Raw genomic sequence first — 24,950 nt, 5'->3', positions numbered from 1 at the left:
ATTCCTCAGAGAGACACAGCACAAACAGTTCACTGCCTTGCCATCTGCTGGCCCTTTGCTGGTTTATGTCACCTTGATCTCCCCAGCCTCACCTTGATAACAGTTCTCTGCTACCTGAAAATCTTTTAAAAAATATTTGCCCTGTGCCCCTTCCTGCTCTGAGCTCCCGGAGCAAGAGCCGGCTCTTGGGAGATGAACTCCACGCTGTCCCAGGGCTGCCACGTTCAAGTGGAACCTCTCAGGGAGGAGCCCTGGGCTCTGGGAAGTTCTCAGTCAAGCACTGAGCCACTGCCAGGCAGCCTCAGTTACAGCTACACCAGATGGAGGGGGCTGAGAGTGCCAGAAAAAAACTTTATCAGCTGGAGAAATCCTAAAGGTAAACTGTTGATCTCACCTCTCAGGGAGCCCTCACTGGCACAGCCTGCAGGGCTCTCTGTGAGTGCAGGGCTGCCCTCCCCTCCTTCAGCCCAGCCAGGCAGGACACACACAACAGTTACATCATTTCCTGAGGCCTCAAAAATATCCTCAATATCCCTGGGCAGAACCTTGCCACTGCAGGGGCCATGGGAAGGGAGCCGTGGCAGGAGCAGCCACCCCCAGTCTGCAGGAAATGGGTGTGGGTGCTCAGGAGCCAGAGTCCTGCACAGACACCTCCATGGGGGGAGAGGGGCTCAGGGCACAGGCACCGAGTCCTGCCTGCCCAGGGCTCCTCTCCTCTGTCTGTCCCCCCTCCTCACCCTCTCCCAGAGCAGCACCAGCTCAGGATTTGCTCTTTCCTGCCCTGTGCTTTCCCCCCACACTTGATGAGGGACAGCAAGCACAGCACCCTGCAGGATCCCCACAGCCTCAGCTGCAGCTGAGTGGCCTCTCTGGCTCCCTACAAATGCTGTTTATCTCACACCCTGTTGGGGTGAGTTTATCTCACACCCTGGGTGCTGTTGGTCAGCTCTGTAACAGATCCTGCATTCCCCTGGTAAGGTCTCAATTGCCATTTTCAGCCACACATTTTCTATAATAGTCAAGCCAAGAGTGCCTTCACCCGCCAAAGAACATCATTTTAATTACCTCAGATCATTGATTTTTATCACCAAAGCACTTCCAATTACAGAAAACTAATGAGTAACTATGAAATCCCACACTGAACAACCCTCCAGGCTTCCCCTGAGCTCAGGCTCTTGTTGGGTTCTGACAAAATTGTCCAGGGGAACAATCAAGAATCACCAAAGTGTCTGAGCCCATGCAAAGAGTAAACCCAGCCCCAGCACCTCTGCCATCTGCACAGAGCATCAGGGCAGGCTCAGGGGCATTGATTTACATTGCTGCCAGCACTACAGGCTCTTACACGAGAGCTGCAGTGAATTCTGAGTCAGCAGAACTAAAACTTGCAACAGTCTCCTTGAGAGACATTCCAGGGACCACCTCTGCACCTCTTCTGCACAGGTCTCCTGTGACAGGGTTTTCCACACAGAAGGCAGCTCCTGGCCACCTCTCTTCAGCAGGATTTTATTTTGCTTTTTGAAAAGAGAAACGACATCACTTTCACTTCTTGTGTGGATTTCTAAAATCCTCAAATTTCCAAAACAAACAGGCCCCAGTCCCAAGGAGCAGAGCAGGAATGACCTCAGCTGTTTACCCTCAGCATGGCAGAGGCACACATCACAGCAGGTGCAGGGGAGAGCCTGGCCAGCACTGAGACAGTTCCAGGCAAGCACCACCCCAGGACCTGGAAACTGCCAGGGGAGGAAGCAGCAAGCACCACAATTGGTGCTCTCCCAGTGACATTTCCAGGCTGTTGCTCGGTTCCCAGGTGCCACAACATGTACTTTGCACACGACTGAACACGTTCCTGCTGCCCCCAGCAGCTCCCATGCTCCAGGCTCTCCCAGCCCTCCTGCTTCCTGCTCTTTTGAGCAGTTCACATGTTCCTTCTCCTCTCTCCCCAAAGGCAGCTGCTCCCAAGCTCCTTCTGGTTGTAACCCAATCAGCAGTGCCAGATGTCTTGTAAAATTAATTTCCTTTTAGGCTCTTTCCCATGATGCCAAATTGCCTTTGCTCTCCTAAGCAATGCAGAGTCTCCCAGCCCTGCTCTGTCTCACGCAATCACCCACATTGTTTCCATACAAAGACACAGACACCTCTGCACAACCCAGAGGAAACAGAGAGGCCAAGGAAACCTGCTGCACATGGGCTTTGTCGCTTCCCAGAGGCTCTGCTGGGTGTGCCCTGCTGCTCCCAGGCAGTCAATGTCACCTTTCCCCTCCCAGCTGGGTCCCTGTCCCCGAGGGAAGGAGCTTGTGCAATTCCAGGAGAGCTGATGGGAATCTGGGACTGCCCATGTTAACAGGAGCAAGCTGGGACAGCAAATCACCATGGCCCAACACCCTGGATGTGGAAACAGAGTCCCAAGGGCAGAGTGCAGAGCCTGCCAGAAGCAGGACCCCAGACAGAATTCCAGCAGCTCCAACAATCCAGCATTGGACAGGTACTCTGAGCACTCTGTCCTTCTGGTCCATCAGCACAGGACACAAATATTTCACATCTCACACGTTTAACTGCCCCCCCTGCCCTCATCCCTCCCCTAAAGCACACCAAGGGAAAACCATACTTACAGGCACCAAAATCTGTTTGCAGCCAGTGTCCAACACCATGTCCTGTAACATTTTGTCTGAAATGCCACTGAACAAGGTATGTCCTGGAGGCAGACTGGCTAAGTGGAGGTTAAATAACCGTTTCAGCTCACTCAGGGTGAGCACAAACTGTTTCTTAAACGTGGAGGACACAAAGGCCTTCAGTTCCTGGGCGACCCTGTCGATGCAGCCCCCGGGCAGGTGGCCATTGACAGGGTCCAAGGGGCCCTGGGCTGGGTGCAGGCCGTTCACCAGGCCATTGTTCAGGCCCTCATGGGCCGAGGTGTCCATGGGCTCCTCCACGCTCACAGGCTCCTCCTTGATGCGGATATTGGCAACATCCGGCTTGGCCGAGCTGTCGTTGGATTTCATCTCTGCCTTCTGCCTCTGGAACTCCTTCTCCAGCTGCCCAAAGTTCTGCTTGACTTTTGCTTTAGCCATGTTGACCCTTTGCTCCCCAGAAACCAGCAAGGGATGAGCTGGTAAGAAACAAAAGGTACCATAAATCTCAGCAGGGCTCAATGAAACCAGGAAACGTCATCTGCTTATGAAATCTAAGGCATAAACCCAGACTGTTGATTAGACTTTACATTAGTTTTGGGGAGTTTTGCTGGATTTTTGAGGGCAGTGTGTGCTTGCTTTTCTAAAGCAAAGTGTTTGGGAAGGGTATTCCAGCCAAGGAATCCAAAGCAAAGTGTGTTTGTTCAATCACCAGGGCCTTTTCCACATTTCAGGAAACCAGGATACAAACTGCTTACACATCTCTGCTTGTGACCCAAGTACTTCTTTGTCCAACAACTCTTCTTTTTGTGTTTTAGATTCTCTAGTGGCTGGTGGGGGCGGGTGCAGCCCCTGCCAGAGGCAGCAGCAGGATGTCAGCAGGTACAGGGAGGAGTGTGGCAGGGTTAACAGTGACCCTGAACAGCCCTGAAGAATGAGGCTGCAGGGCACCAGAGGCTCAGACCCTCTGCTTAGGGTTAGTACCCAGTAATGGGGTGAAAGGGACAGGAGGGAGTTCTCTCCCATGGAATCCTGCCCTTCTTCCCCTCTCCACACCCAGCCATCCAAAGGTGAAAGGAAGGGGTGTGCTGGCAGCAGAGGAGCCCAGTCCCTGCCAAAGCAAGGGGTGCAGTGTCTGAGGCAAAGGCATGCCCAGCACCCATGCTGTTACCTTCTCTGCTGTTAGGCTCACTAATCCTCTCCAAATAACCCACCACCTAATCCTTCTGAGCAGATCAGACACAGGGTATTGAAATGGATTCATATGCTCCTTTGTCAGTTCTGCTTACACTCCTCCATTGTTCCAGTGTCTGGCACCAAGGCAAATGTCCAGTTAAAACTATGGAATCTCAAGTTTTCACAATCTTTAAGAATTTTGGAGCAGCTACTTTAATACCCCCACTGGCATCCATAGTGGAGAAGGGTGTCAAAAGCAGACAGCTTCACACCTCTTACAGCCTCCTGCCATTACATTCTCCAATAATTGCTTGGCCCTCAACCACACCAGAGAGCTCCTGCAAATCAGGGAAGTAAAAAATCACCTCATTCACATTAAGTTGCATTAACATGAAATTGAGAGGTGAGAATTATTTGTGCACTGGCTCTGTCTGTCCTCCCTTCAGGAGCTGGTTACACCCCACAAGCTGCCTTAAATGAGCAAGTGGGTAAGAGAACCAGCTGATTTTACAGTGTCAAACAGTGAGTCCCCAGGGCCAAAGACTGCTCCTGCCTGTGCTACAAGGATGCCACAGTAGCTGGTGTCACCCCAACCTCAGTGACATTAGCACAGATCAAGATCTGTCTTAAATATTCCAGAAGAAAATAGTAAGAAAGAAAATACATTCAACAAAACCAGTCTCCACCACATTCAAAATCAGAGAGGAACTCCAAAACACCACTCAGGAATATGGATGGGCAGATGAATACATGCAAGTGCTTCAGCATGATCCAAGCACAATTCCATTTACCTGATTGTGCCTCTTGTTTCTTTGGTGTCAAGTGCTCCTTTAAGAGATTATAGACCTTTTCTAATCTGAAAGACAAAGAGACAATATTCCAGGACAGGTTCAGTTGTTATGTCTGCATGCAGCCATGCCAGCTTTAGCCATTAGCTAGAACATTCCATCTCTCCAGGAACCAGGAATGACTTGAAGGATGCAGTAACACCTCCCACCACACCACTGCCTGGGCACTGTGAGGGAGAAACTTGGAGGCACTACAGATCAGTGTCTACAGAACCCTTGTATTAAACAGTTCTTTGCTTTTAGCTTATTCCCCAAAATACAGTAAAATATTTACTTGGCCTGAATGCCCATCCACAGCATCTGTTGCCTCTGAACTATATCTGGATGCTTCTTAACAAAATCTTCATCGTAAGGGAGCATGAACTCCCAACCTTTGTTTATTCTTGCCACAGACATGTGCTCTAGGAAGTCTTTCACATCTTCTGGGCAAAGCTAAAAGAAAAAGAAAAAGCATAAACAGCATGGAAGTCAGTTTACCCAGGACAGGTGTGGCAGTGAGCACTGTGCACGGGACAGGAGAGCTGGGCTGATTTGGTGTGCATGGAGCAGCTCCATGGGCACACACCCAGCTAAGTCAGAGATGCTCATCCTGCTCTGCAGCACAACACTTTCACACACTGTTAAAAGGCCAGGACTTCAGAGAGCCGTGGTGATTAATCACCCCAGAGTCAAATAGCTCATGGCATGTTTTGCAAAGAAAAGGGAGTTTCCAAACTGAGATGAAAAGGCTCTATGGGGAAGAGAAGCATATTCTACAATGTTAATCTTATTTTAGAGCTGCAGGCCAGACATGTTGCACCTACACATGCCCAGCTTTTATGCAGCACTGGTTCTTACATTCCAAAAATAGATGGTCTATGCATAAACTGACTCATGTTTCATCATTTTAGTGCATTTAAAGAATTTGGGGTTTGTCCTTTTGACTTAATGTTTCTCATTCATTTGCTACTTTTAACAGAATGTTCAGGTGCCTGAGTTGCTTTAAAGTTTTTACTCAGTATTGTAACTGGCAAATGCCAACAGAAGAGTTGCTCTTAAGACACCCAAAGCAGAGCAGCTTCTGTGGGCTGTGTAAGCACCTTCAGTCAGCTCAATTCAAACTGTGCCCAGCTTTCCACTGAAACACAGCAGAGGACAGGATGCATTCCAGTGGCTCAGCTACAAGGCCAGTCTGGCGTTGTGGAAAATTGTGGGAGCTGCTCAGAATGTTTTCCTCTAGAAAGAGTATTATGTGTACCTGTTCCAGATGAGAGCAGAGCAGGCACTGGGAGAGGAAAGGCTCACAGCAGCACCCACTATCTACACCCACACAATGCCCAGCAACATTTGGCCAACTTATCACCACCTTTGGATTTAGGAAGAAAAGGAATCCACTCACTTTTGTAACTGCTGCTACTTCCTTTCTCACCACCCAGCGGTCCTGGGTGAACTTCCACATCTAGAAGGGAACAAAAGAGGAAAACCTAATAACTGCATGTAGCAGTAGCTTTACTGAAGTTGTAGCAATGACCCTGTTCAACAATCTTACCACAAAAATATAAGCCCATTCCTTTCAAGAATGTAGAAGTGATTCTCTGCCAGCTAGAGGAAAAACATCTTTTGGCTCCTTATGTTCTCAAAGGGCCATGAACACAGGCCCAAAAGCTTCGAGAGTCCATGGTGTGCCTTGGCAAACCTATGACTACAAAAGCTACGAGGAATCTCTTGAACTCAAACTCCATTCAGTTTCAAAACAACCCAAGAAAAAAAAAAACCCACCAAAACCACTGCAGTGATGCTGGGACCCCAGAAGTCAATTCTCACATTCTCACAGACCTCATCATCAGCCTAGAGAGACTCTCCATGCACTCTTACACAGGGGCCTGTGCAGGCTGATGGCTGCTGCCCTTCAGCAGCACAGAGCCCCTGCCAAGTGCCTGTGCCCTTCTTCCACCCCCATTGGCACAGTCACAGCCAAGATGTCCTGTGACTCACACACCTCCCCAGGTAGGGCACAGCCAGGTGCTCTGCACAGCAGCTGCTGAGGGCAGGCAGACAGGACTTGGGCAGAACACTGAACATGACCTTTCATTTCTTCCTGTCTCCATTAAATAAGCTACAGGCTCTTTCAGTCTGTGTGTATTAATAATGTTGTTAAGAATCCAAAATCTCATTACTGACAATTTCTTCCTGGCCTACAACATCATCCATGCCTCCTTCTCTCCCATTCAGTTTCTCTCTGCCCACAAACACACAAACCCAATCCATTTACTTTAGGACACAGGGCATTTCTGTTTTAAAGCACAAGAAGTCCATAAATGTTTCTTAAACTTATTAATTACTTTGCACAAATATAGGGAAATAAAGTTCCCTTTTTAAGCTAGAACACATTTTCTCCACAGATACCATACAGCATTAAATACTATTTCTGAGTCTTAAAACCACACATTTCTCTTTGTCTGAAAGCCAGAAATATTGATCCTTTCTATATTCTAACATTTAAACTTTTTCCTTCTGGTAGTATTAATCAGCAAATTATTTGTCTTTAAGATCAACACAGATCCATTTCTCATGGAAAATATATTTGACATAATCCAAATGAAAATAATGCATCTTTTCATCCTAAATATTAAAACAGTATTCCTTACTTAACTGAGCACAATAATTCTGGTCTCTGAACTTTACACAAGATGTGTCACCTAATCTGCTGTGTCCTAAACACTTCTGTCACTGGGTCACACCTGAATCCAGGTCTCCATCTGGCAGTGTCTTGGGCAGACATCAAGAGACAAGGAAAAATCAGTTTCAATCACCATCAGTTTGATCTCACAGTAGTGCTGTAATACCCTTAAAGTCTCTTGCACAGCACTCTCCTGTTCAGAGCTAAACCTCATGCACAAACTCTGCAGTAACACTCAGGTCTGACTGAAACAAATGAGAGCTGTGCACTCAGACCTGCTCTGGTGGGGAGGAAGCCATAAACTGATTATGAACTTAGGAACCACTTAGGACCTTAATTCTTTCCATGGTTAGTGAAAATAAACACAATGCAGAGGTTGTTCCTTTTTGCTGTGGTTATGTGTGTGTTTACAACACCCATATTCATTTCAACTTCCATGTGCAGCTACTGCTCACAAAAGGTGCCTGGGAACAAAGTCCTTTCACTGATTAGCAGCCCTAGGGAATAAAGTCCTTTTTAAAGATCAACAGTGCATGCTCAGGGAGCACAAGGCTTACCCACACTGCCCTCCTGAGCCCTCAGTCCTGAGCCCTTGGAAATAGAGCTGGAGAAACAAGCACTTCATTATCCAGTCCTGGCTGTTCTGCAAGCCCCACACTGAATTGTGAGGGCAATGTGATAGTGCTCTGCAGCATGTGCTAGAAAGGGATCAATGCTGCTAATGACAGATGGTCTGAACCTGCCAGGCAGACACAAAGTGAGCCTACACCAACATTCCCACAGCAGACTAGTAACAACACCTTCAGGATTAAAGCACAAACAACTTCCTTGGAGGAGACACCTCGCTGCAGAACAGCAGAAGAGTTTTGCAATGCTGTGGCCTCCCAGGCAAGCTTCACCTGTGTTTTCATTAAAAGCAACAAACACTTTTATACTTACAACAAAATCTCTCCCTCTACAGAGCACTTCTGCAGGAACTCCACTATGGGGACTAGAAGTATCTTTCGGGTAGAGAACATCACTGTTAATTAAAAAGGAAGAGAAATTAGTTACTAGGTACTCCAGAAAAACGGCATTAGTGAAGACTAACATAACAAACATGCCCTCTCTGTTCTGCAGTTAAATTACACCTTTATGCAAAGCGTGGTTTTCATTAAAGGCATTAACATTGGTGTAATTACTCCACTGCAATTACACTAGTACAGAAAGGCTTAGACCAGCAAAGCACAGCCTTGTGGCAAGCAGGTGTGTGCAACACAGCTACAAGCTCTGCTTTGTTCTTGCAAAGCCTACCCTCCCTTGGATCCATGTAAACAAGACCAGAATGATCCTAAGAAGTGCTTAGGCTAACCTGGTATGCAGCCTTGAAGGCAGCATTTAGCCAAAATGCTGATGTACGGGCAAGACAGTTTTTATTTCCTTCCCAGCAATCAAGGGTTTAACAGAACAATATTACAAAATGCCATACTCAAATCAACAGCCCCGAGACCAACATTACTCTGTGTCTGTGTCCTTGTCTGCTTGCAGGGCCAGCTGATGTTACCAGGCTCTCCAAAGCCCCACAGCACCTCGGGCTCATGATCTTGATCCTACCCAGGCCAAAGAAATGGGTCCCCACTCTGTTCAAAGCTCTGATGTGTGCTGCTCTGTGCTCAAACACCCCATCCACTACAGATCCTCACATCCTCCTCAGACTAGCAGCAAAGAATCAGCTCTAACCTAAGAACAATCTGAATGCTAACATCCTGTCTTTTAAGCTGCTCCCAGCTCCCTCCTGTACCAGCTGGAGGGACAGCAGGGTTGCTGTAAGAGCTGGTCACATTGCTAATACAGGTCTGCACCACAATAGCTGAAACATCCTGCTGGCATACTTGGACTGGCAGCTGATGCCATTCATCTTAACACAGCTATTCCAGAGACTGTAAATCTCTGCATGCAAGGCTCCACCCAGGTAAAAAAAAAAAATCATATTGCATTTTAGATTTCAATTCCCAATAGGATGCTCTATCCTAATAAACAGGATGATACAGACTCCAATTCATGTGGTACACTCAGTACCTCCATGCTTGATTTACTGAGGGTAGTTTTCAGCTGAGAAGAGCAGCATCCACTGATGAACAGCAACAGGACTGCCCAGAGATCCTTACAGGACTGAATTCTGCTACGAGACACTATAGCTGACATTGGTTTCATTTTCTGTGTTTCTATTTAATGCTAATCTCTGGAAGAACTCAGAACAGCTCTCTCACAAAAGAACACGAGTGCAGACATCAGAAACCTGTCACAACTCAGATGCAAACCCAGATTACATCACTGCTCAGCCACAATCCCACTTGGGACCGGTACTAAGGCATTATCCTTTCACAGCAACCCTTTGGATACGGAATAGCTGCACCGAGACGCAGACAATACCAAACCAAAGGTTTGATCCGCGAGTGGGAGCGCGGGTGGGGGACACAAAGCCCGGGGGCCCGGAGGGATGGAGGGATGCCTGGGCAGTGCCGGGGCGATGCCGGGGAGTCCCAGGGCAGTGCTGGGGCAGTGCCGGGGGGGTCCCGGAGGGATGGAGGGATGCCAGGGCAGAACTGGGGCGGTCCCAGGGCAATGCCGGGGCGATGCCGGGGAGTCCCGGGGCGATGCCGGGGCGGTCCCGGGGCGGTCCCGGAGGGATGGAGGGATGCCAGGGCGGTGCCGGGGCGGTCCCGGGGCGATGCCGGCGCGGTCCCGGGGCGGTGCCGGGGACAAAGGCGGGCCGGGCCGTACCTCTTCACCACCCAGTTTCCTTGGACCAGCAGCGCCACCTGCTGCACGCAGCGCAGCACGGCCGTGGGGTCGGTGCCCGAGCCCAGCAGACCCAGCAGGTTGGCGAACGGCATCACCTTCACTGCAAGGCAAACACAGAGTCACCAACAGCACTCACACACCCAGGAACGGGAATTCAGCGTGTGCACGGGCAAAGACTTATATCGGGGAAAGAAATAAAGCCTTAGTTTTACTTCCTGTGCTGTAGCATCATATATTCTTAAAGTAGCTGCTAGTGTTACAGCAGAGTTGACTGGCTGAACTGGTCACAAATTAACATATTAATAAAACAACAATTAAAAAAACCCCAACCTATATCTTTGGCAATATCTGTAAGCAGAGATACCTCACAAGGCAGGCCACTCCTGAGGCAAAATCCTCAGGATTTGCTCTCATCAGAGAGTAACCCTAAAGAGACAAAATCAAATTCCTAGGTGACACTCATTAAGTGTGTACCATCAATAAAACAATATTAGAAAATTCCAAAGTGCAGGCGGTACATGCTCAGACCCCCACATTCCAGGAGATACTTGCTGGATGTGTATCCAGGAAGCTATCATCAAATTAGAAGTTTTTCTAAGAGTAAATTGATGGCAAGTGTATCAACAGTCAGATCAGCTGTCTCTGCTCTTTTTAGGGAAAGGCTTGGGATTTAGATTCTTCAGAGAATCAGAGAGCCAGACAGTCTGTCTGATGGGGTGACAGAACTGGTAATACTGGGGAAAGCACCTTATCTGAGGCAACTAAAAGTCACAAAGTGAAGTGCAAATGTATTACAAAAGCTACAAACCGTTCTTCATCAGGATCTTGATCTGATCAGCAAGGGGTAAAGTCCTCAGCTGGGCCATAGAAAGCACATTGCTTGGAGCCATTGGTTTCTCACTGCAGATAAACAGATTTGCAGCCCATGAAAAGGAGAATCCAGCCAATGTGGACTTTGAACACTATGTACAAACACTTACTTCTCTTCCTCTATGCTTGGAGGCATCAGCATCATTAAATATTCACTAGAAGAAAAGGAAACACATTGTTTAAAATGCTTGTCTTGAGACTTGCCTGGTTTAAGTACAGACATTTCTCACTTAGGAGTAAACCTGCTTGTGTAAATCTACAAAACAAACATCAGCCTGAAAAGAGCTCTCTCTTCCACTTCCACCTCCTCAGAACTAGTAAAAGTTACTGGCATTCATCAGCCCAAAGTGAGAGTATGAAGTAAATGTGAGTCAGAATCCCAGCTCTTTGGTACAGCAGAGGTGTCCAAACAGAGGATCTGCACAAGGAAATATATTAAACACAGGTGCTCTGACAGCCATCAGCAGGGTCATGTGAAACCCCACAGACAGAGAGAATCAGCCCAGCAAAAAGCAAAATTTCTGTCCCGCCCATGCAATTACCAGCATCTTTGAGAAAAAATCAGATCCAAAAGACTCTTCAGAACAGCTATCACTGATTTACTGATTTACAAGAAAAATATGCCAGCACCATCACCAGGACCAGACTGCCACTTCACTACTACCTGGGCCATGGGTGTCCCAGGTGACAGGGAAGCACTGACTGCATAATGGAAGGCTCCTGTAGAGCTGCAGTCACCAAGAAACAGACACAAACACCTTTCAAGTAGTTTCAGTTGTCCCCAGTAATCACAAAGGGAAGTTTTATAACATTTGCTAACAATGGAAGTTTTTGGCTTTGGAGTATTAATTTATATTATCCAGAAGAAGCTTTTGTTTTAATTTTCCTTTGCAGTATTCACAGTCCAAATAATGTAGGGCTGTGATAACGTACAAGAAGCTACAACCCTGAGTAAAAACAAGAGGTTTTAATCTCAAGGGTATAGGGAAACAAAGAAAGCAACCTCAGTAAGATGAAAGCTAGTTTGTTTCTGTGTTTTTTTCAACAATTCAACTTTTGTCACAAATAGGACTTTCAAAGAGCAGATTTTTAAAGAATATACCTGCTTATTACTCTGAAAACAATCCCAACCAATTAATGCCATTTCTGTAGGAAACCACCAAACCATTACCTGGGAGATTTAATTAATTCTGTGTTTTCAGCAAGGCCATGACCTTGGCTAAATAAATACTGGCGCTCGTGCTCAGAACGGCTATCCTGGAAACAGGGAAAAAACAAGAGCCATTATCACATACTGAAAATACACAAAATGCCAGAGAGCTGATTTCTCATTCCAAACTATGACCACCCTGTCATCATTCCACCACTCAAGTGCTCCACCTCGCTACCTGGTGTTCTGCTTTCACTTCCTTGTATGATGCTCATGTGATGTGGGAACATTTCCCTTGCTATGCCTTTGAAATCTCCTGACAGACATGCCCAAGTCAGCCAAACAGGATTTCTCACACCTGACTGAATGTGTTTCCCAAGTCTTTCACCAAGTCCAGTTTATAATCCAAGACCCAAGTGATTCTTACACTCAGACCCACACCCCCCCCACCTTTATATTTGTCCAGCTCTCAGTTTTGAAGTGTGGAGACTCCAAAGCATCATCCAGCAGGAGATACAGAGCCCTTCAGGTCTGTTCCAGCCTACAGAGCTCCTCTCCATTCTTTTGATGAATCCCTGATTCCCATGGGCCCAGATTTAAAATGGTTCTGGATTTAGCTGAGCCTTCAGGCCCAGGCAGCCTCCTCAAGAGCCAGCACACACCTACCCTCAAGCCATAATAATGCAGGTGAACCCAGTGCTCTTCTGCCTGTCTCTTCTGCAGGAACTCATAGGACTGAACACGTCGCTGCCGAGCTTGTTCGGTCTCAGGGCGGGAGAATCGGACCTAGGAGATTTGGGCATCATTCAAAACAGCCCTAAAACCCTTGGAAAAAACCCATCTGCATTACTGATTTGGTGTATCAGTACCAAGCTAAGGGCCCCAGCTCCAGTCAATCACCCCTTGCTCTCAGTGCCATCTTTATGCTTGTGCAACAAGGGTGAGCCCACCTGGCCTCCCCCACCCCAGCCCAGGTCAGCAGGACCAGCTGAGGTTTGCTGTCCTTTCCTTTCACTCTGAACTGTCAAACTTTCTTGTGAACTGTTGCCTGAACCAGCATAAAAAGGAAAATGTGGACATACAGTAATTTGCTTAACATCATCTTCAGCTTCATCCTGGGATGAATCACCACCTGCCAGAAAACACAAAAGTAAACACACTGCTGCAGTGAAAGAGCCAAAGTCTGGGGGCCCATGCAGGAAGAAAGCACACTGAGAACTCCACAGGCATGGGTTCAATCCCAGCCTGCCAAACTGTGCCATGTATGACAGCACCACACTGCTCCTGTGATAGGATATCCTGCTGCCATGGCCTTCCCAGTGGCACTGGGGACACCACCATCATCCTTTGTCACAACCCAGCACCTCGCATCCCTCTGCCAATCCCTCACACTGTGCCCATAAAAGCATTTAGGTAAAAAAGCCAAATCAGAGAAACAATCTAAGAAATAGCCTAATAATGACTGTGTTGTTAGAATGAACACCTTCAGAACAGAATGACTCTTACCAGCCACATTATAGAGTATTTGTATCTCACCTCCCCTCAGAAAACACCATTGTGGAGAATTTACCTTCATTAGCAGCTTCTCTTTCTCGGTGTTTTGCATCAGCCTTGTCCAAGTAGGTGAAGCTTGGCCTCAGCTGAAGAATTCCATGTAGTGGAGTCAAGTGAAGTTCACCTGAAAAAGAAAATTAATGTTGGTTAAAATTGATTTTTTCCATTGCACAAGGACACAACTTTTCATTATCTCCCTGTCTCTGTAAAGCCACAGCTTCAATTGAGCATAAATATTTAATAAAGCAAAACGTAAAAAAGGATTGAAGTGAAAAATTCATCCAGTGCTCATGATTTCAAGGGAATATGAAAGATCAAGACTTGTTTCTGTAATTTTGCCTTTTGTGTCAAAACCAGATCTTGTAGAGAGCCACATTCTGGCACAAGCCTGACCCATAGTTCAGAAGGCCCCTAGTAAAATAGTCATCACTGAAAACAATCTACATATTGTCATCTCAAATGACCACTAGACCAAAACTCTGTAATTGGTCAAGAGAGGGACAAAAAGTGCACAACAGGAAAATGAAACAGACATAATTAGATTAAGAAATCAATATAAATAATAATGATGATTTCATGCTACAAGTGCATATTATTTCAGGCCACCATGAACTCTTAAGATTCTGGAGGCATCTACGAACCCAGGGTGCCTTTACATGATATTTACAGTTTTGCTAGACCTACTCAAGGACTCTTGGGGCATTGATAAGGGAAAATTTTCCTTTCTTTAAAGACCCATCAGTCAATTAAAACTGAGGCCAAAAAAAAGATCAAATAGGTCTTATCTTAACACTGAAATGAGTATGTCTCCCTGATAGGAGGGTTAAGCAAAAGAAACTTACCTTTTTTATAAACAGCAGCTGCATAGCGGGAAACGTTACTGGCAGCTTGGGAAGAGCAGAAAGTTTGCTTGTCCATCAGCTTCCTGCAGACAGAGGAGGGCAGTGAGATGGCACTCCACAGGCAATGTGGCATGCAGGTGCCAAAGGTCTGAAAGCACCAGTTCCCAAAACGGACTCTCAACAACCACACCAGACAAATATCCATCACTTCTACCTGCAAATCTGAATTCATGACGCATCCCAAAAATGTAGGTTACTCTCAAGAGCACTTGCTACAGAACAGTGTCCAAAGCAGCCACTGGTGGACACACAGATATCTGTGCTCACCCCAGAAAGGAAAGGAAGGCAAAGAGGACACCTACGAGGAATAGGTGCTTGTTTCATCTGTACAGGTGCCATCCACATTGAGAGCAATCTGCTCTCCCTTGCTGCGACAATAGTTCGGATTCAAAGTATCGATGGCCATTTCCAGTTCAACCTAAAGAATATCAGGGAAAGACAACTAATTACCATGGCACAACCCCAAACAGATCCATTAAAACCCACCCCACACCTTCTAATATTTTCACAGGTTTACAGCAAATTTAAGTACATAAGCAGCATCATTCAAATCCACAGGGCCAATCTCACACAGAGCTGAACAGCAGGTAGATGGGTTTGGGACAGTGAGGTCATTTTAACAACAAGCTGGAGATACATAAACTCCCATGTACACAAATAGGATCAGAAAAAGCAGAGTTCTTTAGGCAGCCCTGAAATACACATTCCCTTTGCTGGATTCCTTTCATGACACAATCAGTTTAATTTACTTATCAGTACAGATCAGGTGCACAAGCAACCTCATTCAAGCTTCCCCATCACTGAGGAACCATTCAGAATCCCTCATAAGATGGATCTCCTTCTAGTTTGGTATACCAAGACTACAAAATAACTCTGTCCTCTTCAGAAGCAAAGGCCTCCATTCTGCTAATTTGAGACTGCAGCACTCAGCACTGACTTCAGTTACTCCTGACTTTCCCTTGTCAGAGCACTGGAACAAGCTCCAAATCTTTAGTTATAAGAACTATTCCCTCCCACTTCAATCTTAAATTTCAGACCAATGTCCAAAAATAAGCATCCTCCTGCATAATAATTCTATTTATATACTATGACAATACAGAACATACTCTTTTTCAGGGTGTGTCAAAGCCCTTATAAATTTGTGCATCACAGCTACCATCTTATTTTTTCTTTCCCTTTATGTTATTCACAAACTGAACTAGTTTCAAGTCTCTGGATGAGACAGCATATTTACAAAGGTTTGTACAGGGCTTACAGTGCAAATGTTTGCTGAATGTAATAAAAGACTTCATGAACACAACATGCATTCTAACTGCAAAGTTCACCAAAGCATTTCCCTTAACCATTTCCCAGAACCTAATTCAAGTAACACAGACATCTATGCTGCAGTTTTAAAATAAGATATTGTAAAATAATAGCCAGATTTCTGGGACACATTTGCAAGCAAGTGCAATGATTGTGGCTTTGGCTATACTTTACCTGTACTGCCCCAGTGATTTCAAAAGGACTCCTGATGATTCACTGCCAGGCAAGAGAGAAATCAAGACTTGCACTGACACTGAAACAGAGGATGGCTCCAAGGCCCAATGCTTCTTCAACCCTTCTTTGAATACTGTACAGACCCTTTCATTCAAGCTCTTTTCACACAAGCATCCACAGACTGAATTATCATTAGTAACTAAGTTTCCCTGAGTGATTCTGTTTTCTGTTAAAATAATGGCTTTCCCACCATGATTTATAAACTTTTATTCTAAACTCTACCTTACAGACACAGTAAAAGACTCTTCATACCTTCAAGCACAGAAATCTGATCCTGCAAGTAGCTGCATGGTTAGAACAGCTCAACAGCATAATGTGCTTTTCTCAAGTACATTCCGCACATCATAGAAAAACTTTTACAGACTGGACTCAAATGATGACCAACCTTTTGCTGCTTTGGTTTTATCTTCGCTGACAAATGTGTAACATCATCGTAGGTCATGGAAGCTGGGCGAATGGGATACTGCAAAACAGATCATTTCATACACCCCTCTTCTCTTAAAGATCAAAGAATTTCACAGAAATCAACTCAATTTCCCCTGTCCCCTCACATGCAGATCCACTTGCCAGATCTCAGAGACAAGACATCCAGAAAAAACATTAATTGACTGATTTGTGAGTCATCAGGGGATTTGGGAACATGACCTAGAAAGTTGGTTGTTTTCCTCCCAGCCCTCTGCTTTTGTCCCTTCACAGCCCCCTTCCTGCCCCTCACACACCACAATAACCTGTAACACATTAGTCCAGCAGAAAAAGAAAACCTCATCCCTCAGCATTACCTCTCTGTAGAGTTATTAGAAGTAAAATATCTGTGGGTATACAAGTAAATGTTAGTTTAGAAAGAACAGGCCACATGTTGCTGATCAGGAGAGCAGAGCCAGGTTTATCCACATGGGTCTCTCTCTCTCCTGACCTCTGGGAATGCTGAGAGGACAGTGTGCTATCCCAGTGAGATCTCCCATCCTGCCAAGGCTGCCAGGTCTCCTGCACACCCACAGACCCCAGCACAACAAGTTTGTGCCTCCAAACCCACACCCAAACAGGTTCTCTGTATCTCAGATCTTGGCAGACTAAAGCATTAAGTTATGCTCTTTGCATTTATTTTAAACAAACTATCACTGCATAAAAGTTAACTGAAATACCTGAAATAGATAGAGCTTCTCCAGTAGACTTCTGGCCAGGAACACGTCAATCTAAAAAGCAAAACAAATAACTTTCATCAGATGCCAGCTGTAATAAAAGTATAACCCTTAGAGCTCAAATACTGACAACATTTGCTTTTCATTATAAACTCTAATATAAAATAGATTCGTGACTCTCCTGTCAAAAGTTTCCTCTCTGCTGACTTTGACATGAAATTCTACATTTGGCCTTTTTAAAAACCAAATCTAAAAATCCCAATGCAAAGAGGCAGCAGACAGTGGCTCTAGCTGTTTTTTCTCTCTAGTGGCTCTAGCTGTTTTTCCTCTCTAAGTAAACTTGGCAAACAAATGTGAAAGAGGAATTTTTTTCCTCCAAGGATCTGAAGCAAATCTGTTATCACAATTATAGAAAGAGGAGGAAGTTCTCAGTTTGGCAGCATAACTGAAAGGTAAGTTCCTTACTGGTATTTTATAAAATCTTTCTAAATTAGACAAGGGACACCCACATCCTCAAGCTGGTTCAATACTTGCATTTGGCCATCAGAACTGAAAATGCACAGATGTTTCATGAATAAGACATATGGAAGCTGCCATTTCAGATACACTCCTGACAATTGCCACTCCTTTTCTCATGGCTTTCACCTTCTAAGGATTTGCCCTTCCTTGTGCTTCTGGTGTGTAAACTCATATATCAAATGACAAGACACTGTGGCTATTTCTTGGGACACAGCAGTCCTTTAAAGAAGTCCAGACTCAGAACACAACTCCTTACTTCAGCAGAGGCATGAACACTGTAGATTCATGTTTAACAGATCATCAAAGTCATTCCAATTTTTTTTAGCTCCCAGAGACATGCAATGGAAGACATGCAAGTTCACTGGAAGCACACAATGGTAGAAGCAAATTCCCCACCTTCTCTTCTGCCATGGACAGATTACAAAGGGTGAAAAACCTGAGCTGCATCTGCCAACATGGACAAGATATTCTGACAAAACAGATACCATGGTCCACACAACATAATTCTTTGTACAGCTCCAGCCATTGGTTATAAGACAATCACTGATGTTGATGACACATTGTTTCAGCAGTGTAGGAATACTGGGAATTGTAGTAATAAAAATAATAAAAAATTCTCATGTACAATCATTGTTGCTACAATGCACTTTTACCTCTTGTATAATTGGATCATCTTCTTCATTTGCCATGCTAGGATAAAACAAAGCTTTTTCTTGGTTTATTCCTTGGCACAACCTGAAAGAAAACAGGAATGTCATATGAATCATTTCATCTGTGTCACATACCACATGCAGCCTAGATTATTGTTCAAGTTAACTTGGTTCCTTTCAGTGATAATCTGTTTATTCCCTATTTTGAAGGAATGTATGTGTTTGCATTAACAGGTCCCTGATACTCCACAATCTTGACCGAATGCCACAAAATTCTAGAGACAAGCAAATGTCTCAAAAATAGGTAAACTGCTGTAACTTCTGTGAAAGCTGCAGTTACTAAGAAAGCCCTGCACCAGAGCCCTAAGAGGGAAAGACAGCCCCTTGCAGTTGCATAAAGTGTATCTGTTTTACACTGTATAACTGTAACACACAGGGAGCAGCTGTTTTCCAGCCACAACTGGCCCTGCAGGGTCCCTGTCTCAGATACTCCAGTCTGGGAATACCCTGACCTTGATTTCACCTCCCTGACAAGCTGCAGCCTTGTCTCCTGACCTGCCACTCTTCAGACTGCACTGCTAAATGAGAGCTCCAGAGCACTCTGCTCAGCCTTTTCTGGAGTCCTCCAAAACCAGCAGAACAGATTTTTCTTCATAACTACACCAACCCCAATGAAAATAAGACTCTGATATTAACTGAGGACTGGATACTCTGGAACAAAAGTTCATTATGTTCAATCCAGTGCTGGAGTCAGTGTCGTGCCTGGTTCAGACCTCTGAATAAAAAATGATCTCTCAGCTAAATCAACAATAGTTTTTCCCTGCTGAAATCAAACAAAAGGATTTACAAATTATTCAGGATGCCACTGCAACAAAGTTATGTTAATCAGCCAGTACTGGTCAAGACAGGCATAACAAAATAAGACCTCTCACAAACTGACCAAGGAAAGTTTTAGCAACAGAGATCATCAGGCAAAGAAACAAGATCTGTGTTCAAGAACTCTCCCTTATTGTCCTCACTCCTTGAGGACAGCTTACTTCTTTGCTGGATCTCCTATGGAGGAAGAGGAGGAGAAACAAGCAGAATCCAGGAGCAGCTGGGAATGGAGCAGCTGGGAAAGAAGGAACCCAGCATCCATTTTACATCTGGAACAATGGCATTTTCTTCAAATACTCAAGCCACCACACAATTTAGGCAGCTCAGTATATTTCAGCTGACACACAGGCTTCTCAAATATCACACTAATGTACACAGAGGTATCTAAGAAACCTTTCAGAGAGGCTAGACATTCTGCATACAAGTGTTATTAATATCCATTCAGGCTTACAAGGTTTCTGCCATTCCACCTAGAAATATAATTCCATATTTTTCAGTTACAGACTCTCTGCTACCAAAAAAATGCCCCTCTCAGTACTGAGCTGGCATTCTCCATTTCTTTATGCATCAGCATGTCCCAGGGTCTTTGCACCAGACATTTTTATTTGAAAATTTATGCCTCAGTATTTCAGATTCCTATCTGAAGTTATTTTGTAGAAATGCAGAACACCTTCACAGCAAAAAGCCAGTACCTTAACCACAGGCTGGGCTGTGAGCAAAACCCTGAGTATGTGATAGCTGACTGATATCAGTGTTTTCTGTGATCAGGCACCCAGCTCCTCCCAGAAACACACACTAATATGTTTTAAAGAAATGAGGTTTGTCAGTTCCATTTTTTCTTTCCCTGCTCACGTCCCCGGGTGCCCAACACCTGAGAGCTCTGCAGACATGGAACAACTGCAGTTTGCACTCAGCACAGAGCTGATGGTGGGAGGATGCCCAAGGTGTGTGAGGACGTGTGGAAACACCCAAAAAAGGTGGAACACCTGGGTCCAAACCCTCCTTCCTCACACCCCTGAGAGAACTGGGAACCACCCTTCTCTTCCTGACAGCCTGCACGCCAAACATCTGCTAGGCTTGTTCTCTCTCTTCTGAGAAACTTATTGCAGTTTTGACAAGAGAAATCAAGATTCCCTGGGCTGAGGAGGGACAGAGAAACTCATCCTGAAGGGCCTGGTCTCTGGCCCCTCACTGAACACTGCCTATGCAATTATACACAAAATCTCTTTGTGAATCCACCTGCCACTACTCAGGGGAAATGCTGTATTACAGACACTACATTTTTCTCTTAGTCCTCTAAAGACAAAGCATGACTACAGATCCTTTTACTGGAAAGTGAGACTGACATATCTATAAATAGGAAGCAGTGTGTCCCAGCACAACTTATAATACTCATGCAACTGGAAGAAATCCTCTGAATCAGAAGGAAGGCATGCAGACACAATCCTATGTCTGATATATGCATACATAGTGCTAATTTCCACACTTCTCATATAATTATATTTATGATACCACAAGAGTTACAGAATGGAATCAAACATTAAGAAACAGCAAATATGGTCAATATGGTCAGCAGGTTCAAACTTCTTTTGGTAGAAACTTTTTGTTTTAAGGACTTTCCTCTAAGGTGCAAATCAAAGTATAATGTGAGTTATCAGCTCACAGGAGGGCAAGAGATATAAATCTTCCCATTTCTCCTGCAAAGTGACCAATGCAAGGGCCAATCCATGAAACTGCTCATTAGCTGCCCATAACACCATCAATGTAGAACCAATGAAGAAAAATATTGTGGTTAAAGAACTGTAAAAATCAGTGGTGAAGCAACAGAATCGTGCATCTCACTCTGAGCTTAGAAAGGCATTTGAGTATTAGAGATTTAATTTTATTTTACTGCCAAAGACTTAAATATATCTGTAAGAAGGTAAATTGCAAATTTGCACATCATTTGACACACAGACTTTTAGTAAGGCCTGTAAAAAATGCTCCAGTATTTCATTTTTACCTAAATTTGTCAGTAATAATGGACCCCAAAGTGCTAACACTGAAACCTGAAATATTCTTCATATAATCATGCAATGCCAAAGAAAGGCCAAGAATTCCTGCTGGATCAGTGCCTGAAAGTATAAATGCTAAAACAGCACGGTGGGAGGAGTGCCATCTCCTGAATCACTACCACAACTACCTCTGGCACCCGGGCTCCTCTAGAAGGGGCTCAGAGCAGCCCTCTAGCTCAGGGTGGCCCACGGCACACAGTAAAATGGAACCTGCCAGAAGAAGCTAAAGCACCTTCCATACATTTATGGCAATTACCATTCTGACCCAATTACTTGCTTCATTTTCTCCTCGCCTGCAAGCAGCTTTGCACAGTCATCTTCTGGCAGTGAAACCAAGAGGGCTCCTCTGCAGCAGGACCTCTCTCTGGAGGTGATGTCACCGCAGCACACCTTTGGGGTTTTACCAGGTTATGCACCAAGCACGAACCTTTCTTTACCACCTCACCCCGCGTGCAGCACAGGCCGTGCTGCCAGGGGCAGGGGTCACTGCCGGCGCTGTGTGACACCGCCGGGGCGGGTCGCGGTGCCCGTCCCGTGCTCCCCGCGGGCAGCGCTCCCGCCAGACGCGGCTCCGCGCCCCTGGCGCCCGCCCTGGCCTGACCCAGCAGCCCAGCAGCGCTGGGCTGGGGGAAAGGCCCCGGAGAGGCCACAGCGAACCGCCCGAGCCGCCCCGACCGCGGGGACGAGGCGAATCCCACGGGGGCGGGACGGCTGGGCTGGGCTGCGGCCCCGCAGAGCCGGTGCCACGCAGGGGCAGCCGCTGCACTTCGGGGCGGGTGCGCCGAGTCCTCCCCAGGGGGAAGGCGCGGGGCTGCGGGCTCCGATAGCACCGGCGGGGCCGCCGCTCACAGCCCCCGGAGGAGCGGCCGGCACCCCCCGGGGCTGCTGCGGGAGCCGAGGGGCCGCGGCTGCGGCCGGACTCGGCCCGGTCTCCACGCACCCCGGCCCATGCCGGGTTCTATCAGGGCGCTGCGGTCCCGCGCCCCTGCCGTGCCGAATCCTCGCAGTCTCGGCTCCGCCGTCCCCCTGGGACGTGCAGAGCCCACCCCAGCCCAGGCCGCGCTCCTCCCCCGCCACCGCCCGCAGGGTCCCCTGCGCCGGGGCGCCCCGAGAGGCGCAAAAACAGCGCGGCCCGGCGTACCTGTGTGCGGGCTGGGCGGGCGGCGGCGGCGCCGCTCCCCCGCTCCCCGTGTCGGTGGCGGCGGGGCAGCGGTCAGGCAGCCGCCATGTTGGTGGCCCTCGGGCCGGCACGTGGGGACGCGGCGCCTCCTCCTACCCACAATGCTCTCCCGGCCGCCGCCGCCGCTAGGGGGCAATGGCGCCGGCCCTCGGCGCAAAAAAAAAAAAAAAAAAAGGACTGGCAGCGGTGGGATTCGAACCCACGCCCCCGAAGAGACTGGAGCCTTAATCCAGCGCCTTAGACCGCTCGGCCACGCTACCACCGCGAACGCGTTCACTTCTGGCAACACTTTTACTCTATACCAGTTTTTCCCATCTCCTTCATTCCTCTCCCTCCCCAGTAGCCGCTCTGCCCACACACCCCTTCTACCCGAAAAATAAAATGCGAGGGATCCTTTTCAGCCCGTTCCCAAGCGGCGGCACCTGGAGCAGCACGATGCACCCAGGGACGGACGGGCGGGAGCAGCTGTGCCCGAGCCCGGCGAGCCGCGCCCGCTGCCACGTGGATGCCACGGAGCAGCACAGCCCCTGTGCGGTACGGGTGGCACCGCCCGGGCATCCCCTCTGAAAGCCTAAAAAAAGTTCTAAATTCTAATTTTGTGTTGCGAAGCCACAGCTCACTGAATTTGCAAAGTCAAAAGTCAGCAGTTATGGCTGGGGGCTGGTTTTTTTAAGCGTATAGCACAGGGACCAGCACGGCAGTACTCGATACGCTTGTGCAAACAGGTGGTAGCACACCTCAGTTGCTGTTCTCCATGAATCTGCCTCTGGGAGTCTCTGGCCGCATTTGGCTGAAAGGCTGGTGAGTTTTCTTAAAGAATTAATGTTATTTTCACTACTTAACTACAACTGAAGGGTTGTATTTTGAGAAAAATTCCAGCTTCTCTAGCGTAAGGTCACATAGCCTTAATGCAGCTTGATTTAATTCTGTCCTTGTGGCAGTTCATTTAAATAGGATAAAGAAAATAAACCTGCTGGAGCCCTGCTGACAGCATCATTCAACCCTTTCCCCTGGCACCTCCCACAGCCCGTCCCTGCAGGGCCCGGAGGTGCCAGCTCTCTTTCCAGGGAGCTGCTGAAATGGAAGCAAGCAATGATTTGGTTGGGGTTGGAAGTGTCCAAAAAACGTCTGATAGTCCAACCCCCTGCAGTGAGCAGAGACATCTTCAACCAGATTAGATAGCTTAGAGCCCTTTCCAAACGGACCTGGAATGCTTACAAGGATAAGGCATCCACCACCTCCCAGGGCAACCTGTGCCAGCATTTCAGCCCTCTCAGAGGCTGCAGCACTGCATAGTCTTGCTAAAAATTTCATTCACTGCCTACAAGTACTGAGGAATAACAGCACACACATGTAAACATGAATAAATTCCTCTAGTGCTGCTCTAGTTTCACACCCTCAGTTCAGTGCCTTTTCAGGATGTGGGGTTTTTCAAGACCAGAGGGAGCTGACTGCAAAGCAGCAGGAGAGGTTCAGGGAGGAGAGAAGGTAGGCAGACCTGAATAGGCTTCACACAGCGAATCACCCGTAACCTGCCCAGGCAGAAAAGTCACTTTTAACAGTCTCCAAGCAAATGTGTGTGTGTGCAGGAGGCTGCATGGAACACTCATTACAAACTGCTCCTTACTGAGTGGGCTGCTCAGTCCCACAGGTCCTTTTGCCCAAGCAGTGCAAAGTACTAACACCCTCCTGAAAATTGGCTTTTCTGCCCTGTCAAAGCTGAGCTCAGCCTCTGCCCCTGAAATGTTTCTGTGCCTGGCCACAGACATTTCTCCTGAGCACCAAAGGAAGCCTGTGTACCCAAGATTATTCACCTCAGCCATGTGTGACACAGGCAGGGGACAAGAGCACAGGCTGTCCCTCGGGGGTGGCAGTTGGGTCACCAGTTTTTTCATTTCACCTGTGCAACATCAGTTACAATGGCAGGACCTTCTCCAAATTAAAAAATAATTAACAGAGGAGAACTCCAGCAAAACACAAGCTACTAGGCTTATTAAATTGTTTTCCTGGCACAGCATAGCCAGAGAACAGCAAGGACCCAACAAATACTCCCACACTAAGGGCCAGGCCCAATGGCTACAAAGCCCTGAGCTGTCCCCATGCAGGAGTTGGGTCTATCAGCAGGAGCAACTGAGAGATATCCCTGAACTTCAACCTGAAAATACCCTGACTCACCCCTGGCAGCTCTGCCCTGCATCCATCCTGAGAGGTTCAAATGAAATTCTGCCTGTCCAAATTCAGATGAGAAGTCCTGACTTGACCCATGGTAACTACACTGGCTCTGTCAGCACTCATTCTACTCTGAGTCAAATTACACCTGTGGGGAAGAGAATGAGATTCAAATCAGTCCCACAGACCAGTAATTAAGAAGCAGGCAATATACTTCTTTACACTTTATAAGCTATAAGAGTTTGCTGTCTCCA

The 24,950-nt window shown here is 46.8% G+C and overlaps 1 protein-coding gene and 1 non-coding gene across 2 annotated transcripts in view; both read right to left on the bottom strand.

Moving 5' to 3' along the window:
* Positions 1-22,586, bottom strand: part of POLR3E (RNA polymerase III subunit E) — a 28,462-nt gene extending 5,876 nt beyond the window's left edge. The window contains exons 1-18 of the mRNA XM_066560625.1: positions 22,489-22,586; positions 18,421-18,502; positions 17,252-17,302; positions 16,495-16,572; positions 14,873-14,988; positions 14,511-14,593; positions 13,685-13,792; positions 13,197-13,246; positions 12,781-12,900; positions 12,136-12,221; positions 11,075-11,119; positions 10,903-10,994; positions 10,074-10,194; positions 8,250-8,331; positions 6,030-6,089; positions 4,926-5,083; positions 4,595-4,659; positions 2,610-3,106 (exon numbers count right to left, since the gene is read on the bottom strand). Coding sequence (XP_066416722.1) covers positions 2,610-3,106; positions 4,595-4,659; positions 4,926-5,083; positions 6,030-6,089; positions 8,250-8,331; positions 10,074-10,194; positions 10,903-10,994; positions 11,075-11,119; positions 12,136-12,221; positions 12,781-12,900; positions 13,197-13,246; positions 13,685-13,792; positions 14,511-14,593; positions 14,873-14,988; positions 16,495-16,572; positions 17,252-17,302; positions 18,421-18,456 — 1,848 coding nt within the window. The 5' untranslated portion in view covers positions 18,457-18,502; positions 22,489-22,586. The remainder of the gene's footprint in view (positions 1-2,609; positions 3,107-4,594; positions 4,660-4,925; positions 5,084-6,029; positions 6,090-8,249; positions 8,332-10,073; positions 10,195-10,902; positions 10,995-11,074; positions 11,120-12,135; positions 12,222-12,780; positions 12,901-13,196; positions 13,247-13,684; positions 13,793-14,510; positions 14,594-14,872; positions 14,989-16,494; positions 16,573-17,251; positions 17,303-18,420; positions 18,503-22,488) is intronic.
* A 119-nt stretch (positions 22,587-22,705) lies between these two features.
* TRNAL-AAG (transfer RNA leucine (anticodon AAG)) lies at positions 22,706-22,787 on the bottom strand. The gene has a single exon. It is a non-coding gene; the product is annotated as a tRNA-Leu (tRNA).
* Positions 22,788-24,950: the final 2,163 nt, after the last annotated feature.

This window comes from Molothrus aeneus, chromosome 16, assembly GCF_037042795.1.
Source record: "Molothrus aeneus isolate 106 chromosome 16, BPBGC_Maene_1.0, whole genome shotgun sequence".
Lineage (NCBI taxonomy): Eukaryota > Metazoa > Chordata > Aves > Passeriformes > Icteridae > Molothrus > Molothrus aeneus.
Note: the sequence above shows the minus strand (reverse complement) of the source record. Positions and strands in the feature narration are given on the sequence as shown.